Source organism: Vitis riparia, chromosome 12 (genome assembly GCF_004353265.1).
Source record: "Vitis riparia cultivar Riparia Gloire de Montpellier isolate 1030 chromosome 12, EGFV_Vit.rip_1.0, whole genome shotgun sequence".
NCBI lineage: Eukaryota > Viridiplantae > Streptophyta > Magnoliopsida > Vitales > Vitaceae > Vitis > Vitis riparia.
In genome coordinates this window covers 19,772,848-19,790,690 of record NC_048442.1, presented here as the reverse complement: position 1 = coordinate 19,790,690, position 17,843 = coordinate 19,772,848, and the positions used below count along the sequence as shown (strand labels likewise).

Below are 17,843 nucleotides of genomic sequence, written 5' to 3'. Positions count from 1 at the left end.
CAATAGGATCTTTGAGGATAAAGGGAGAACGGAAGAGATGGTATGGGATTTGATCCGGTTTTATTCTTCTCTATGGGCTTCTTGTACTGAAGCTTTTAGAGGAGTTCCTCTAAATGTTCTACAACTCAATTGGATTGGGGTTTGCGTTTCAAAAGTTTGAAGATTGATGGGGTTTCTCTTTGTTTTTAGAGTTCTATTGTTGGGAGTTTTCTCCTTTGTTCAATTTTTGTAGGAAGGACCTCTCATCCTTCCCTTGGTTTTTTTCTCTTTCTCTTGTCTCTTTTATCTCTCCTGTATTTGTTCTTATATTAATATAATCTTCTTCGTTTCTGATCAAAAAAAAAGAAAAAAGAATGAGATGCTGGGTTTTGTCCCTCATTTTTTACTGCGATTGCAATGTGTTTTTAAGTTCTTGCTTATTTTTTGTCACTTCACTTTGTGGATCTCTCATGTGTTTTTTCTACTTTCCCCTTTTTTTTTGTCCTTTTCTAGGAATATTTTCTTATAAAGAGAATGTACTTCTAATGCACCTTGCATAGTTACAAACTTATGCACTTGTTTGTTCATAAATGGATTGTCAACTCTTTCAAAATAAGGCCTGCTAGATGATTTAATAGTATGAAATCCTTGGATTATGTTCATTATCTCAGCAAGGTATTGATTCGTCTTGTTTATTTTTATGCATTCTCTCTTCCTCTCTCTCTCCCTCTCTGTGTGAGGAGGGGCTATGATAATGATCCATATGGAGACTAAGTGCGTCCTTAAGGGGACATATAGCGCCTACTGAGCTCCCAGAGATGAGAGAGAGAGAGAGCGAGGGCGATCCTGCGAGCGAAGGGGGAGAAGGGGAAAGCAGGGCGGAGAATCGAGGGAAGAGGAAGAGAAAGAGCTTCGTGGTGGAATCAAAGGAGTTTGAAATAGTATCTGAGGAGAAAAATGGTAAGAGCTTCGCCATTATCTCGGAGAGCAAGGGAGGGGTAGTTTCTTGGGTCCGGCTAGGGCCGGCGAGTGTGGGTCTACTCTTAGAAGGGCTGACACAGTGCTTGAAGGACGGAAAAGATGGCAAATGGGAGAAAGGTTGGAAGGAAAAAGGGAGGGTCTACTCCTTGGTAAGAGAGACTAACAGGGCCGGGAGTTTCATCCGCCTAGGGGTGACGGATCAGGAAAAGAGGAGATTTGGGATCTGTATACCAAAAGGGAGAGGGGAAAAGGGAGGATGGGTGTCTTTGATGGAGTCCCTCTTGTGGGCTGGATTTCGGCGCGAAGGAAAAGCAGTGGAACAAGGGCCAGGGGAGTCAGGTAGGTCATATGCAGAGGTGGCCAGGGGTTCGGGGTTAAGGGACTCCGCAAGGGTTAGAGTAGAGCTGAAGGAGGAGGATATACGGAGCAACGTGAACAGACTGAAGCATTGTCTGATAGGGAAATGGAACCCTAATTCGGCTTGCGAAGAAGATCTAACGAGGCTGGGGTGGACAGCTGCAAGAGCGTGGAGATTGAAAGGAAAGCTAGGGCTGGCCAGATTGGGAAAGGGCTGTGCTCTGATGGAATTTGAGACGGTGGAAGAAGCTAAGTGGGTTCTTGCCGCGGGGGAGAGATCAGTGGGAGGATTCCATTTGGGCTTGGAGATGTGGAGTCCGAGTTTTGGATGCGTTGCAGAGGATGAAGAGAGGAAAGATGCGTGGGTAAGGATCCTGGGGCTCCCAATCTCGTTGTGGGTGCCGTCGATTCTGAGGAAAGTGGGGGACGAGTGTGGCGGTTTCGTAGGAATTGATCCTCAAACAGAAAGGAAAGAGGACTTGGAATGGGCAAGGATTAAGGTAAAGATGAACGGAGGCTTCTTGCCGAGCTCGTTGGAGATTGGGGTGGAAGGGGAGATGTACGTTGTATCCCTGTGGTGGGAGATCCTGCTGGCATTGAGAAGAAACCAGGGGGATGGGCGTGAGGATGCTGGACGACAAAAAGGGGAGGTCAGGGGTGATGGCTTTCCACGCGCGGGTTGGTGCGTGGGAGAGAAGCTGGGCGCTGGAACCAAGGAACAGCGCCGGTCAGAGGAAATGATGGGAGAGCAGGTGGGAGGGGAGGGGGGAGAAGTGTTTGAAAAGTGGGCCCATGTTGGGCGGGTGGCCCGACAGAGCTCTGGTCCAGCGGGTGATGGGTCAAGCTCCTCTGGATCAGGGCTTGGCCTCGTGGGCCTGAAGCGGGACAGCGGGCCAGTGTCCCAAGGCCCATTTCTGTCAAAAGGGGATGGAATGGAAGCAGGTGGGTTAGAGTGTGGGCCGGCTGAGGTTCAAGCCCCCAATGGAATGGCGCTCCTGGCCCATGGGCCTGCTGTTTCGGCTGGGGGCCTTCTGGGCCAAAGGCAAGCCAAGTTCATGGGCTTAGGCCATGAAGAAGATTTGGGTCTAAAAATGGAATGGGATTTTATCAAGTGTCGCGAGAAGGAGATCTATGGAACGCAGATGCCGGCTCCCCTGTGCTCCATGGCAGAGAGAGAGATCGTGGAGGAAGCTCTCAGGTATGGGTCCTCTTTAAATCATAGGGTTGGGGATTCCTCTCCCTCTTCTTCTTCTCTTTTTGGTCGGACTCCGGCGAGGGAGTATTGCGACCTTTCTGGGGATTTAAGGGTGAGCCGCCAGCAAGAAAACAACATAGAAGATGCAGCTTCAGGGGGGGAGCCAGCGCGAAGAGAGGGCTGTTGGGATTTAGTTGCGATTAATGGCGATGCTTTAAAGGTCCAAAACCCGGACTGGAGACCAGCCGTGTCTGGATCCCAGGCCCAAAGGAGCGAGAAGGAGACTAAGTGGGAAGAAAGCAGCTTGGCTAAGTTCAGCAAGCTGTTGGGATTTTCAATAGAGGGACTGGAGAGGGAGATTCTGGATTTCTTGTCTAAAATAAGGAAAAGATGGGAAAGGATACACAGCAAGGGATTATTGGAGAAAACAAAATTTGAGAGGGAGCTCAAAAGGCTAGAATGCTCAGTCAAATACAAGGGGAAGGAAAAGAAGAATAATTTCATGAAAGATAGAGGGGGCCAATTGCTGTTGGGTTAATGAACCTCAAACTAATGAGCTGGAATGTGAGGGGGGCAAATGACGTCAATAAAAGAAGGATTATTAAGTCTGTAATTAGAAAACAGAGGGTGGATTTGGTGTGTATCCAGGAGACAAAAATTCAGTTAATGACTGATGGGGTGGCGAAAAGCTTAGGGGTGGGGAGATTCTTAGACTGGAGATCTATTGAAGCTGCTGGTGCAGCGGGAGGGGTTTTGGTTTGTTGGGACAAAAGGTCTTTGGAGTTGTTGGAGTGGGAGGAGGGCATGTTCTCGGTTTCTTGCAAATTTAGAACTGTGGAAAATGGGGCAATATGGGTGTTCACGGGTGTGTATGGCCCCTTCAGCAAAGAGGATAGGGAGTGTTTCTGGAGTGAGCTCGGAGCAGTGAGAGGTCTTTGGGGTGATCCATGGTGTGTTGGGGGTGACTTTAATGCTATTCTCGCGCAAGGAGAAAGAAGCAGGCAAGGGAGGGTGACCTCAGTTATGAGGAGGTTTGCTCAGGTTATGGATGACCTTGAGCTCATTGATCTTCCCTTCAAGGGGGAATTTTCACGTGGAGTGGGGGGCTTCATAACCAAGCCTGGGCAAGGCTTGACAGATTTCTGGTCTCGTCCAGTTGGCTTGACCAGTTCAGCAATGTGACTCAGAAGAGGCTATCTAGGCCTACATCAGACCACTTTCCAATTACAATCGAGGGGGGTGGCAAAAGAAGAGGCCCCTCACCTTTCAGGTTCGAGAACATGTGGCTAAAAGTGGAAGGCTTTAAAGAGCTATTGAGGAATTGGTGGCAGGGGATGTCGGTTAGTGGTAGGGCTAGCTACAAATTGGCAACAAAGCTGAAGGGAATTAAACAAAACCTTAAAATCTGGAACAAGGAGGTGTTTGGGAATTTGGAGAGTAATAAACTGGCTGCCTTGCAGCAAGTGGACTATTGGGACCAAGTGGAAAGTGAGAGGAGATTGTCTGAGGAGGAATTCTCTAGAAAGAAAGAAGCAAAAGAAGGATATGCTAAGTGGGTCAAGCTGGAAGAGACTCACTGGCGGCAGCTATCTAGGGAGCTGTGGCTAAGAGAAGGGGACAAAAATACGGGGTATTTCATAGAATGGCAAATGCGCACCGAAGAAGGAATACCATGGAAAGAGTTAAAATCAGGGGGCCTGGCTGTCAGAGGAGAATGCAATTAGGACCGGGATAGTAGACGCCTTTCATCGGTTATTAACGGAAGACTCGGAGTGGAAGGCAGATATAGGGGGTTTAAATCTGAATCAGATTAGCCAACAAGAGGCGGACATCTTGGAGCTGCCATTCATGGAAGAGGAAGTCCACTCGGCTCTAATGGACATGAATGGGGACAAGGCTCCAGGCCCGGATGGCTTTACGGGAGCTTTTTGGCAATTCAGCTGGGAGTTTGTGAAGGAGGAGGTGTTGGAGATGTTCAAGGAATTCTATGAACATAACACCTTTCTCAAGAGTCTCAATGCCACGTTCTTGGTGCTGATACCCAAAAAAGGAGGAGCGGAGGAGCTGGGGGACTTCAGGCCGATCAGTCTTTTGGGCGGATTATACAAACTATTGGCTAAGGTGTTGGCCAATAGGGTTAAGAAGGTGATGGATAGAGTGATTTCCTATGACCAGAACGCGTTCGTAAGGGGAAGGCAGATTTTGGACGCGTCTCTAATCGCAAATGAGGTGATTGACTCATGGAAAAAAGAAGGAAAGAAGGGCCTAATCTGCAAACTAGATATTGAAAAGGCGTACGATAGCGTCAACTGGCAGTTTTTGATGAGGGTAATGGAGAAAATGGGCTTTGGGACTAAGTGGAGGGAGTGGATATGGAGCTGCATATCGACTGCCAAGTTCTCGGTTTTAGTAAACGGGGAGCCAGCTGGTTTCTTCCCTAGCTCTAAGGGACTTCGGCAAGGCGACCCCCTATCTCCATATTTGTTTATCATGGGAATGGAGGTGCTGAGTGTCCTGATTCGAAGGGCTGTGGAAGGGGGCTGCATCACTGGATGTAGAATCCAGAGGGGTAGGGGGCAGGCTGTTAGCATCTCTCACCTCCTCTTTGCGGATGATGTCATAGTTTTTTGCGAGGCTAAGAAAGAAGATATGACCTGTTTGAGCTGGACCTTATGCTGGTTTGAAGCTGCTTCGGGGCTGAGGATTAACTTGGCTAAAAGCGAGATTATTCCGGTGGGGGAGGTGGAGGAGATCCGGGAGATGGCTGTGGAATTGGGATGCAAGGTTGGGCAGCTGCCTTCAACCTATCTGGGGCTGCCCCTGGGTGCGCCAAATAAAGCTAGCTATGTGTGGGATGGGGTGGAGGAACGGATGAGGTGGAAACTAGCCCTGTGGAAGCGGCAATATCTCTCTAAGGGTGGTAGAATCACCCTTATAAAGAGTACACTGGCTAGCATGCCACTATACCAGCTGTCCCTATTCCGTATGCCTAAGACAGTGGCGAGAAGACTAAAAAATTTGCAAAGAGACTTCTTGTGGGGAGGGGGAAGTTTGGAGAGGAAAGCTCACCTTGTCAGTTGGGAGAGGGTGTGTGTGAGCAAAGAGAAGGGGGGGCTTGGCTTGAGGAAACTAGTCTTCTTGAACAAAGCCCTCCTTGGAAAATGGGTTTGGAGGTTTGCTCATGCTAAGGAGGAGATGTGGAAACGTGTTCTTGTGGCAAAGTTTGGACAAGAGGAATTTGGGTGGAGAACTAAAAAAGCAAATGGGGCTTTTGGTGTTGGGCTATGGAAGGATATTATGAAAGAAGCAGATTGGTGTTGGAAATATATGGCTTTTAAGGTTGGAAAAGGCACCAAAATCAGTTTTTGGAAGGACACTTGGTGTGGGGATGTGGGGCTGGCCAGGAGATTCCCTAATCTCTTTAATGTGGCTGCACAAAAAAGTGCCACTGTGGGGGAGTTATGGGACCAGTCTGCTGGCCAAGGAGGCTGGAACCTTAGGTTTATTAGAAGGTTCAATGATTGGGAGCTGAATCTGGTTGACGAATTGCTACAAATCTTAAGGAGTCAAAGAATATCCTTGGAGGAAGACTTGGCTGTATGGAAGGGGGGAAAAAATGGGAAGTATGAAGTCAAGGTTGCGTATGGGCTGGTGACCAGCCATAGCACCCCTATGTTTCCCAAAAAAGGAGTTTGGGTGGAGAATGTTCCTTCCAAGTTAGCGTTTTTTGCTTGGGAAGCGACTTGGGGAAGGGTTCTTACTATTGATAGGCTTCAAAAGAGAGGATGGCAGATGCCTAACAGGTGTTACCTTTGTGGTAGTGAGGAGGAAAATGTAAATCATCTTCTTATTCAGTGTACAGTGGCTGGAGTGTTGTGGGGGATGGTTCTTAGCCTGTTTGGAGCCCAGTGGGTTTTTCCAGAAACTGTAAAGGAGGTGATTATCAGCTGGAAGGGCTCTTTTGTGGGCAAAAAGAGGAAGAGAATTTGGAGATCCATACCGTTATTTATTTTTTGGACGGTGTGGAAAGAAAGGAATAGATTAGCATTTAGGGGGGGGGAGCTTGCTATACAGAAAATTAAATATTCTTTTGTTTGTAATTTGTGGGGGTGGGCTAAGTTGTATAATGGTGCGGAGTCCCGCTCCCTTATAGGTTTCCTGGAGTGGCTAGCCTCCAGTTGAGGGCTGATGGGTTTTGTTTGTTTGTTTTTTGGTCTTTTGTTGTGAGGTCGTCGTCGCCTCGTATACTCCCTGTGTACCTTGCGGCGTTTGCCTTTGCTAATATATTTGTGTTTACGTATCAAAAAAAAAAAAAAAGTGCGTCCTTAAGGGCATTTACCGTACTTAAGCCTTGCTTCATATTAATCTGGATGATAAAACAAGTTGCAATACTCATGTCCTTAAGACAGGTATAGGCATAAATGATGTAATGAGATTAAATACTGGTGTTTAGTATTTAAAGGGCTATGGTGATGATCTACATGTAGACCAAGTGCTTTCTTAACATTATTTACTATACTTGAACCTTTGCTCATATGGATCTGGATAATGAAACGAGTTGCAGCGCTCATGTCCTTAAGAAAGATATAGGCACTATTGATATGATGACATTATATACTGATTTTTAGTAGTGAAAGAAACTATAAGAGGGGTTGTAATTTCTCTTTCAAAGAGGGAAAGGTACTTAGTTGCATGTTGCAGCTCTGAGGCTTTGATTGGGAGGGAGTAATTCTGGAGGGAGTAATTGTGTTCTCCAGTACTCTGGGGGCTACATATGTTTCTTGGTCTGGGTTTTGCTTCCATTTTCTATTACTAAATCTCTCTTGTACCTGGGATTTCATATTTATAACCTGATTGGCTTTCTAATACATCCTAATACGATCACCAAACCCTCTCACCATACGTGTTCTCCATCTCCAAACAATTCAACTAAAACTTAATTTTCATTTCATTTTATAGAAGTTTTTTTTACATTTTTAAATATGCATGATCACCTGTCAAACTCTCTAAACTATTTATCTTCTCATGTCCAGCTACTCAACTAATTTCCGTCTCATTTTTTCCTTGGTTTTCCCCTTCCTTTCTGAAATTTCTTTTTACATGGATGATTTGTTTTTTTGATATTTGTAAAGCATCATCATTCCTCTACCTCCAACTTTCTGTTTCTGTTGTTTCTATCCTTGTAGAATCTAATAATATAGAATGTTCTTCAGCAGCTATCCTTGAGTTCCAAAGTCTACAGTTATAACCTTCAATTGTAATTTTTATTGGAGCTTCAATAATACGAGGATAGTCTCAAATTAGGTTTGAACAAGAGGTTTAGTGCCACGACTGTATTAAGCAACATCTAGTGCTAAAATTTTCTCTCCTCTATTTTTCTTTGAATTGGCAGATGCTTCAATAATATGAGGATAGTCTCAAATTAGGTTTGAACAAGGGGTTTAGTGCCAAGACTATGAAGCCTAGTGCTAAAATTTTCCTTTCTACTATTTACTGACTGGATAATTTCTGAAGAATTTGTGGTTCCCTGTATAAGGTTTAAAGTCTACACAACTACTTTTCTTGGTAGACTATTCTCTTTCACAGTTTGATCAATACTTCTATAATGGATCAGGTATAAGACTGAGAAGGGTGTCAAGTTTGAGCCATTGGAAGAAGTGACTATTGAGGTAAAAAAAAAATTGCTGTGTATAATGCATGTATTGCTTTTCTTTCACTGAGGATTTGGATTATTTATACTTTGAGATGGTATTTCAGGTCAATGAGGAGCATGTTGGGTTAGTCATGGAGGCACTCTCTCATAGGCGAGCTGAGGTTGTTGACATGGGCCCTGTTGCAGGAAGTGAGGGCAGAACAAGAATATCCATGACTTGTCCATCAAGGTTAGTACTTTGGTCGTATCCTTCTTACACCATTTCTTTTTTTACTTCTTTGTTAAACTTGTGATGTCTTTCAAGCAACTGGTTGTTGTTACATAGCAGGGTTAACTTTGTTCCTCTTTCTTTTATTTTATTTTTACGTTTATCAATTTTTCTTTGTTTTTTAATTGTATATAGTGTCTATTGGAACTTATTGGTGCTCTTTTGATACACTTCATTGAGACTGTTTCTATGATATAGTATATGATATTTTATGCTGTTCAATTGACCTTTTCTTTGGGTGCTTTTACTTGTCTTAGCTCTGTTCCACCCACCCTTTGTGAGATATGCTTTTGTTATAACCTTGGTTTATGTACATGGCAACAAAGGGAGAGTCTGAGACTTCATCATGGTTGTATCCATTTGGGGAAAAACTATTGGAGAAGATGTAATAAAAAATGAAGGTGCCATTGATTTTGTCATCTTCTTTCCATGATTGTAGTTAAGGAATTTCAGTTTTTATTTTTATTTTTAGTTGTTCATTAGTTGTTATTTGGTGAAAGTGATAGAAGAAATGTTAGCTAGTCTCTCTTATCTATCCTAGCCATGTGGTTCTCTACTTTAGGGTTAGGTATGGCTGCAACTTGGACAGTTGGTCAAGTTGATGGCTAACTCAATCTGAACCCAAATTTAGAAACAATCCACTTGATCTCGATCCAACTTGACCTCTAACCTGAGGTACTCAACCCAAGCCCAACCAAACCTCATTTATCTAAGTTTGGGTTGTATTCAGGTTGGTCAAGTTAGATTTGGATTGGTGAGGATATACTTAAGTTAGTCAAATTGATTGGGTTGCATAATTCAAAATTCATTTATAATGTGTTTAAAAAACCTTTTTTCTATATGTTTATATCAAAATTTAAATAGTAAATTAGATAAAATTTCACGATAGCAACAAAAAAATAAAAATAAATTTATATATATTTCTTTTAAAAAATGAAAAAATATATGATATAATATAATTTGAAATTTTTTCTTAAAAAGCTAGAAAGAAAACAAGTATTATTTTTATAGGATAATAACATTTAAATACTATAAAAACATTAAATTGGGTTTAGTTTAGGCTCGGGTTATTCAAACCTTGGCCTAAGCCTAATCCAAATTAAGCTTAGGTTTAAAAAAAAAAAAAAAAACCTAACCCAAACTTAACTTGAGTATTGAAAATGATTGTTCAAGTCTACCCAAATGTAGGGTTGGGTCTGGCCAACCTGCCCAAGTTGTACCCCTAGGGTCCAGTATAGTACTACAACTCTTTTATTTGTCATTCTTCTACCTTGTTTTCAAGTAAAGAGATGTTTATCAAGGATAGGGGGTTGGGGAAGAAAAAGCCTTGAACATCAGCCACAGAAAACAGAGAAGATCTATTGAAGAAGACAAAGGAAAGTACTAAGGCTGAGGATGAAGAGAGTCATATTCCTGTACATAAATTCACAACTCTTGCTCATTCTTTATTCAATGTAGAAGATGAGACACTCAAAGTGGTTGGGCTATTTGAAGACATGCAGCTCATGGGGAAAGTGAAATATTCAACCAAATTAATTTGACTTATTTAGGTTTGTGAATATGTGTCATGACATATTATCAAATATTCATGTAGTGGCTCTAGTGAGTAAGCGTGGAGTGTAAATTCAAGATTTCAAGATCTTTGGGTCAACCCTCTTTTTTTTTAAAAAAAAATGGGAATAGAGTGATGTATCATCTAAGTCTCACCATAGAGAAGCCAAGAACAATGGAGAACCCGAAGAAACTCCCAAAACCAACAAAGCTATCTGGACATGACACCCTCAGAATCATTTTCTTTTGGCTGAAGAAACCCACTCAACTTGGTCAAATATCAAACTTTTAGCATTTCAGTACAAATTAATCAGTTATAAAACTTCAAAATCTTGTCTGAAAAAAAGACAGGCATTTGGTGGGACGGGGTGGGGCTTGGGTTAGAGTTGAAAAGGAATATGAAATCTTTTCATATTCCTTTCATGATAGATTTTTTAATATACAGAATCACCAGTAAGAGTGCCCTTATTTTACTTATCAAGCAAAGCAAGTTTGCTTTTTCCTTTGTTTTTTTTCTTTGATAGGTAAATTTTTATTTCCATTGGGCCTGGAACCTGGAACATCCCCCAAACCCTCCCCAACCCTTTACCGCTTATAACCTGTATATGCTTCTGTTATGATTTAGATTTGCATTGTTAAAACATGCTACTCATTTTATGTTTTCTACATTCTTCTGAGTTTTGCTTTATAACTTTGATATATTGAGTAGTCTTCTTCTGCTAAGTTTAGTTTTCTTGCTTAGTGATGAATATTATATCTATTTTACTGGATATATGAACTTCCCCAGATAGTAAGGATAATTTTTCTTTTCGGTTTACTTTCAGGGGCCTGGTTGGTTACAGGAGTGTGTTTAGCAGTGACACACGTGGCACTGGATTTATGCATCGTGCTTTCTTAAGTATGTTTATTTCACTATTCCCTTTCAGTTTTGTGTTTTTTTTTTCCTTTTCAATTTCCCTTGTCACTTCATGGTCATGCAATTGGTATGGGATCACAATTTTCATCCAACCAAGCCTGACTGACCTGGATTAAGCTGCATTTCTTATGTATGAAGCATTCTAGTAGGCTTTCTTGAGCAATATGTTCAGAACCGGATCGGGTGTTGAACCGAAAAAGTTACTGGTTCACAGTTCACTGGTCGGACCAGTGGTTGAACCGGTGGTCGAACCGCGGTCGAACCGGTGACGTCATAAATATATAATTTATATTTTATTAAAATTAAAATTAATTATAAAATATTTAAAATATATAATTAAAAATTAAATAATATTTATAATATTATTTATTCATTTATATATATATATATATGTATTAATGATTTAAATTTATTAAACAAAATATATACAATATTTAAATATGAAAATACATTCAAAATGGTAAATAAAAAAAAAGTCGTATTTAAATATGAAAACAAATTGAAAATGAAAAAAAAAAAAAACATATGTGATTTATATATATATATATATTATTTTTTGAAATAGGCTATTTAGTTATTTTCTGTTAAAAATTAACACAAACAAGGATGCAACATAGTGTAGTAGTAATGCTCATTTTGAGCTTGTGGTCCGCAGTTCAAATCCCCTTGCTGCAGCCTGTAGGAAAAATGTTGATTTTTGCTTTTAAATTCCTTTACCTTATCCCACATCGGAAGGAAGAGGGAAAGTAAAGTGCTTTATAAACCTCTTCCCAAGTAACTCAAGCTGGGCAATCAAGCCAAGTGGTTGCTGGGCTTATGGTTCAGCCCTTGATCAAGGGCCCATTATGCAAGATGGGAGTGGGGCAGTGAATGCTGGGCCAAGAAGAGGCTATAGTCCATTTTGCCAAAAAAAGTGGTAGGCCAACAATGTTGGGCCATGAGGGGGGAGTGGACTAAAGTGACCCACTTAGCCAAATAAAAGTTGGGGTGTTGAACCGGTTCTCCAAAAACCACCCGGCACAAGCGGTTCTACGGTTCGACCGTTGGCCCAATCGGTTCAGCACCAGTCCAATTGATAACCGGCCTAAAAGGGGGAACCAGACCGGAAAGGTCACCGGTCGACGGTTTGACCGGCCGGTCTGGTCCGGTTTTTAAAACATTGTTCTTAAGTTGGTCTCCGCTTAGCAATCCCCTGTACTGTTGTAATCGCCAGCAGTATTACATAATCATAAATTCATAATATGTAGTTCAAAAAACTTGGATTGGTTATTTGATTTAGTGCCAGGCTTTTTGGGTGTATAAATTGAGATCTAGTTTGAACTTGGGTTTACAGAATGTCATGGTGCATGCTCTTTATGCAATCTAGACTCTAATATTTCAACCATAGGCACAAAATATTTCCAGTCTGGGGTCGTCTTAGATGGTTCGGATTCCCAATGTCAAAGAAATAGTAGAATAATGAGTTCTCGTGTTTGGTATTTACCACTTTTTCATAGTCAAACTCCAGTATGCAATTAAATATTTTCCATGTTTGCACATTCCCCTTTTTTAACATGTCATTTCCCCATGTCACTGTTGCTCAGGTTAGTAGGGAGTGATATTATCTTTTTTGGCAATTGTAGCCTTATGTATGCTTTTATCTGTTTTTGCAGCTTATGCTAAGTTTCGAGGTCCTCTTGGAAATGTCAGGAAAGGAGTATTGGTATGCCAACCATTGACTTCCATTTTTCTGATAATCTAAACTAGAATTAGTTTTTGGTCATCTCTTAATTTTTCATTTTTTTATTTTGATGAGTAAAGCAACAATGTATTGTAAACAAAAAGGGCCAAAACAGTGCTCTGAAGTACACAGGGAGTATATAACGAATGCTTAAAAGCGCAAACAAAAGGAGAGGGACTAATAAAAAACTATACCCCCCTCAACAAGAACCCTCCCAATCCACAAAATCTACAACTGAGGAAGGACCAAAAGTTAAAAACAACCTAGCCCAATCCCAAAGATTACAAAAGGAAAGCTTGTTTTAGTCCTTGAATGGACTGTTCCTCAACCTCAAAAGCTCTTCTGTTTGTTTTCTTCCAAATGGTCCAAAATAAGCATAGAGGAGCTGCCAGCCACACTGTTTTCCACCTTTTACCCACAAAAGAGTCATGCCACCTAAGAGCGTGTCTCCAACCAAAGAGGAAAGTACCCAAGGCACACCAAACAGGGAGAGTAAAAGATTCTATAACACTCTTATCTCTTAATTACTATTTATAGGAAGCCAAATGTGGATTATCATTAGATAGAAGTTGTTAGGTTTTATTATTTATTAAGCTTTTACGCTATCATTAAGTGGAAGCATGAGTTGAGTAAAAAGAGCAATGTTTTACGCCAGGTGAAACATCCTTTTTCCTTTTCTTATATTTGGTGGACATTGATTGTACCATAGATATAATCTGTTGTACAAGGAAGCTTCTCTCTTTCTTTTTCACACATGTGCATACATCTTAAAGTGGCCATTCTTCATTCACACACAAAACAAGCACAACTTCAAAGGTGAAAAATATCTTAGGAATATTTTTGAACCCAAATCACAAAGAAATTTCTTTTTCATTTTAGTTGCATCATCTTCTATTATTAGCATGCATTCTACAAGCACTGACAGTAGATAGCATATGTTATTTCTTTGTCTCATGTCTAAAGAAAAAAAAAAGGTTTTGATGTCATTATTACTTTCATTCATGTTGTATAGTAGATTATGATTTGCACTTATTTTAAATATTTGTTTTTAATTTTTTTTATTCTAGATCATGAAGCTTACTTTTTTTTTTTTTTTTTTTTTTTTATACTTTAATAAATAGGTATCAATGGGTCACGGAACAATAACAGCATATGCGCTAGTGAGTTTAGAACCTCGTGGAACTCTCTTTGTAACTCCTGGCATGGAGGTTGTCACCTATTTCCTTTCCTTTCTGCTTCTTTTCTCACTTTCTAATTCCTGTCAGTTATTATTCGAGTACCTATTAACATCTCGGAAGATTGTACAAAACTTTTATTACTTATTGCTCATTTGGATACACTTCTTGTTTTCTGTTTTTAAACATAGAAAATAGTAGTAACTTCTGTGTGAACTATAGTAACTCTTATATAAAAAGTGTGGGACCTTGTCTTTAAAATTTGCTTTTAAAATTTGAGGTAGTAAAACTTTTCAATATTTTAATTGTTTTAAATAGTTTTTGAAAGTCAATTATCTTTTTAAATTAAGTCTCAAAGAGTTGTATTTTATATAGGAGTTACTACTATTTTTTGTTTTTAGAAATAGAAAGAAGTGTATCCAAGCAATATCTTAGTTTTCTGACTTTCTAGTAATATATCAGCTGATGAATTAGTAGTTGGTCTTGTTTCTTAAGTACCTTCAGTTGTTCCTATGCCTGCCATGTGTCTTGAATTATTTACAAAAAGTGTTATTCATGCTCTTGTTTTTGCAACCTTAGCCATGGCTTATATAGGAGAATCCATGGAGGATCATCATTCAAATCCATATAGGATCATCATTAGTCCTACATAATCTATTTGGGGAGTATACAAGTGCTGATGGAATTTCCCAATCTTTTCAGTTTTCAAGTGGTGAACCCTTGTTAATAAATTAATATTAACATTCTGAATGGTCCAATCCCTATTAAGCCTTCAGTATCAATAAATAATATCCCTAAATTTGTGTTGGTTCGTAATTATTCAGTTCATGCTTGATTGCCAGTACCACCATGGTTTTTCATGTCATTCTTATCCAGGTAAATGCAGATTCAGACTGTCATGGTTATATATATCTGTAGAGTTTTTGGGCAAGCCAACTCACAATTGACGGTTTCGATTGATAGTTGGCCTGTAGATTGACTACATTAGGTTCCCTGATCCAAAGAAGCTTGAAGCAGTCCTAGCTCAACAAATAGGACAAGCAAGATGTGTTTCTTGTTTAAGTTACCGCTGACAATTTGTTTCTCTGTATACAGACTTATGATGGCATGATTGTTGGTGAACATTCCCGGGATACAGATCTTGATGTAAGGAGAAATGACTCTTCCTCACATTTAATGTGTTGTGTTGGTTCTAGGTGACTGAACTTGCTATTATTGTGGTTCAACAGATCAACCCAGTAAGGGCTAAGGAACTTACCAATATACGAGCTGCTTCCAAGGATGAGAATGTGAAGCTAACCCCTCCTCGTCTTGTATGTATTTGTGTAACTATTTAATTCTTGCTTCCTGGTTTATTTTCTGCAATTATGGGGCTTTCCCTCACCGAGTGATAATCCTTGCCAAAAATATAGGCAAATCAGATTCCTATTTTTACTTTAGCACCATGTTTTGAAACAAGCCAACTACCATGTTGTGCAGTTTATAAGTTGCAAAGATGAAAAGAATAGGATATAGTACAGCCTTTTTATTGCTGATATTCTGGATATAATCTTCAAATTTACAATAATGTGGTGTGTATTAATATCTGAGTGCATTTGGGTACAGATGACTCTTGAAGAGGCGATAGGGTATGTTGCTTCTGATGAGCTCATTGAGGTAAGTTCCACTTATTTTTTAAACTAGTTGCAATCAATTTGACAAAGGCATTTCTTGAGTTATGGTCAGTTAGAACTGATACTACAAATAGTTCCTGAATTCATTGTGGAATTTTGATTTTCAATTACTATTTTAGAAATGTAAACAGATGCATCACTCAGAAATTCTGGACCCATTTTCTTACTCAGCAATATTAGTTTCTGACTCCTGACGTGCTCATTGGGCTGGATATTTCTTAATGATATTGCTGCTCACTTGTTGTATACTTGTGTTGGCCAATGCAGGTGACACCCAAAGCCATTAGGTTAAGGAAGAAATACTTGGACGCTAACAAGCGTAAAATGATGAGGAATAAGCCCAAGGATTGAAGCCTCTATCCTCAAAAACAATTTTGCAACGGTAAAATCATCATTCATCATTTTTAGAATAGGTAATTATTATTGTTATTCAGTTCATCTGCCCCTATTTAGATGGTATGTTTTGGAAACTCAAAAAAGAATATTCTTTTCTACGAATTCTGAGAAGCAAGGAAACAATGGTTGTTGTATTGGTTAATAAACAATAATGAGAAAGAGAAAGAGAAAAGAGAAATCAGTAGAATCCACACTTAGATGTATTATATTGAAAGCATGAAACCATGGCCTGGTGTTTATATTAGAGAGTGGGTTAGTGTTGTTCATCATTAGGGGTTGGTAGAGCATCACTTTCAAGTTCAAATTTGATAGTTGTGTCACCATGATATGTTGTTCAAAATCTGAGTCTCCAGGGCATCATTTCTCGCCCTTAGACTTTGAAATTTCTCCACCAACTGGTCATCTTTTTCTCGGAAAGAAGTCCCGGCTTTTGTCCTTTTATATCCATTCAGTTGAAGAAAAAGATCCAAGGCAGCAATGTGGTCGGAATAAGGGTGATGTTCCTTTTTCCCTTTTGTTTCCTTGGTAAATACTGAAGTGATTTAATTGGTGGGCATGCACGATGGTTGGTTGTCATCCATTTATTGAGGGGAAAAGTTCAAAGTAAATAGAATGATTGAAGCTTCATGTAGATGTCAAAGAAGCTCCTTAATTGGCTATTTATTCCTCTTGCATTGTGACCCAAAATTTGCAGTATAGAGTGTTTATAGAGTGGTGGGTGGGGTTGTTATTGTGAAATGTTGGCACATGCTCCTCTTTAAAAGTGGAGGTCTCTTAGCTTTTGCTTGTTCAGTTGGTCCCATGTATCTATGGTGGGTAGCCTGGCAAAGCCCCACCTTCATATGCCAGTGTAGTACTAAGCCTATTGGTTGGTTCTCAGGAAAATTGAGAGAAAATATTAGAAAAAGAAAATAGAGAGGAAAAATAGCATTAAAAAAAGAGTGATGGAAAATGAAAAGGTTTATTGGATTAAAAATGATGAAATCGTCCTTAATTTGCAAATCTAATACTTCAATTCTTTTTTTAATTTAAAAAATACTCTATTTTTTTTTTAAGAAAAATGTATTTATTTATTTATTGTAAAAAGAATCCTCTATTAAAACTTATATCTAAATAATAGAAATATTAAAGGATGTTTATGTTATAAATAGGTTATTTTTCAAGTTTAAAAGGGAGAGAGTTAGTTTTAAAATTTTGAATTTTTTTAATTTTTTATTTTAATTGATTAATATAAATAAAAATAGATTTAAAGTTAATAACTTATTTTTATATATTATTTTGAGTTTATTTTACTTATTTTATCTTTTATAAATAAAAATTAAGTTATTTGAAAAATATATTTTTTTAAGTAATTTTAATTTTATTTATTTATTTATTTCTAATTTTTCAAGACGATTTTATTTTTCCTTTATCTTAAGTTATGTTTGGTTCCAAAAAAATGAGGGAAAATGTAATGAAAAGAAAATAAAAAGATGAAGGAAAATAAAAAGTAGACATAAAGTCAATAAATTATTTTTATATTTTATTTTAAATTTATTTAATTTATTTTAATTCTTGAATATAAAGATTATATAATTTAAAAATGCATAAGTTGAAATTAATTTTAGTTATATTTAATTTTCGTTGATGTTTTTGATAAAATAACTAAATAATTCTTATTAACATTTTTTATTTTTTATCTTTTTCCAAGAGTCAAACACGGCCTTAGTACTTTCTTATAAATGGGATATAAACCATGATTTCACAATGTAAACTACTCATTTCCATGAGTCTCAAGGAGTTAGAAAGTGCAGGATCTAATTTATTAAATCCTATTGAACACAACTTAATACTTAAATTAGGAGTGTTCGATACAATTCGTAAATATAAATTCGATAATTTTTCATGTGATTTATCTGTGACTCATTTAGTGGAAAACAAATCTTTATTTAATGGAAAAATTTTAAATGTCAAATTCATCTCATTTTTATTCAATAAAA

The 17,843-nt window shown here is 38.9% G+C and overlaps 1 protein-coding gene across 1 annotated transcript in view; it reads left to right on the top strand.

The window, feature by feature from the left end:
* LOC117926769 (50S ribosomal subunit assembly factor BipA) overlaps positions 1–16,654 on the top strand; it is a 30,919-nt gene extending 14,265 nt beyond the window's left edge. The window contains exons 11-19 of the mRNA XM_034846057.1: positions 8,127–8,181; positions 8,270–8,394; positions 10,809–10,882; positions 12,553–12,602; positions 13,742–13,828; positions 14,891–14,941; positions 15,025–15,108; positions 15,401–15,451; positions 15,736–16,654. Of these exons, the coding sequence (XP_034701948.1) occupies positions 8,127–8,181; positions 8,270–8,394; positions 10,809–10,882; positions 12,553–12,602; positions 13,742–13,828; positions 14,891–14,941; positions 15,025–15,108; positions 15,401–15,451; positions 15,736–15,819 (661 nt within the window). The 3' untranslated portion in view covers positions 15,820–16,654. The remainder of the gene's footprint in view (positions 1–8,126; positions 8,182–8,269; positions 8,395–10,808; positions 10,883–12,552; positions 12,603–13,741; positions 13,829–14,890; positions 14,942–15,024; positions 15,109–15,400; positions 15,452–15,735) is intronic.
* Positions 16,655–17,843: the final 1,189 nt, after the last annotated feature.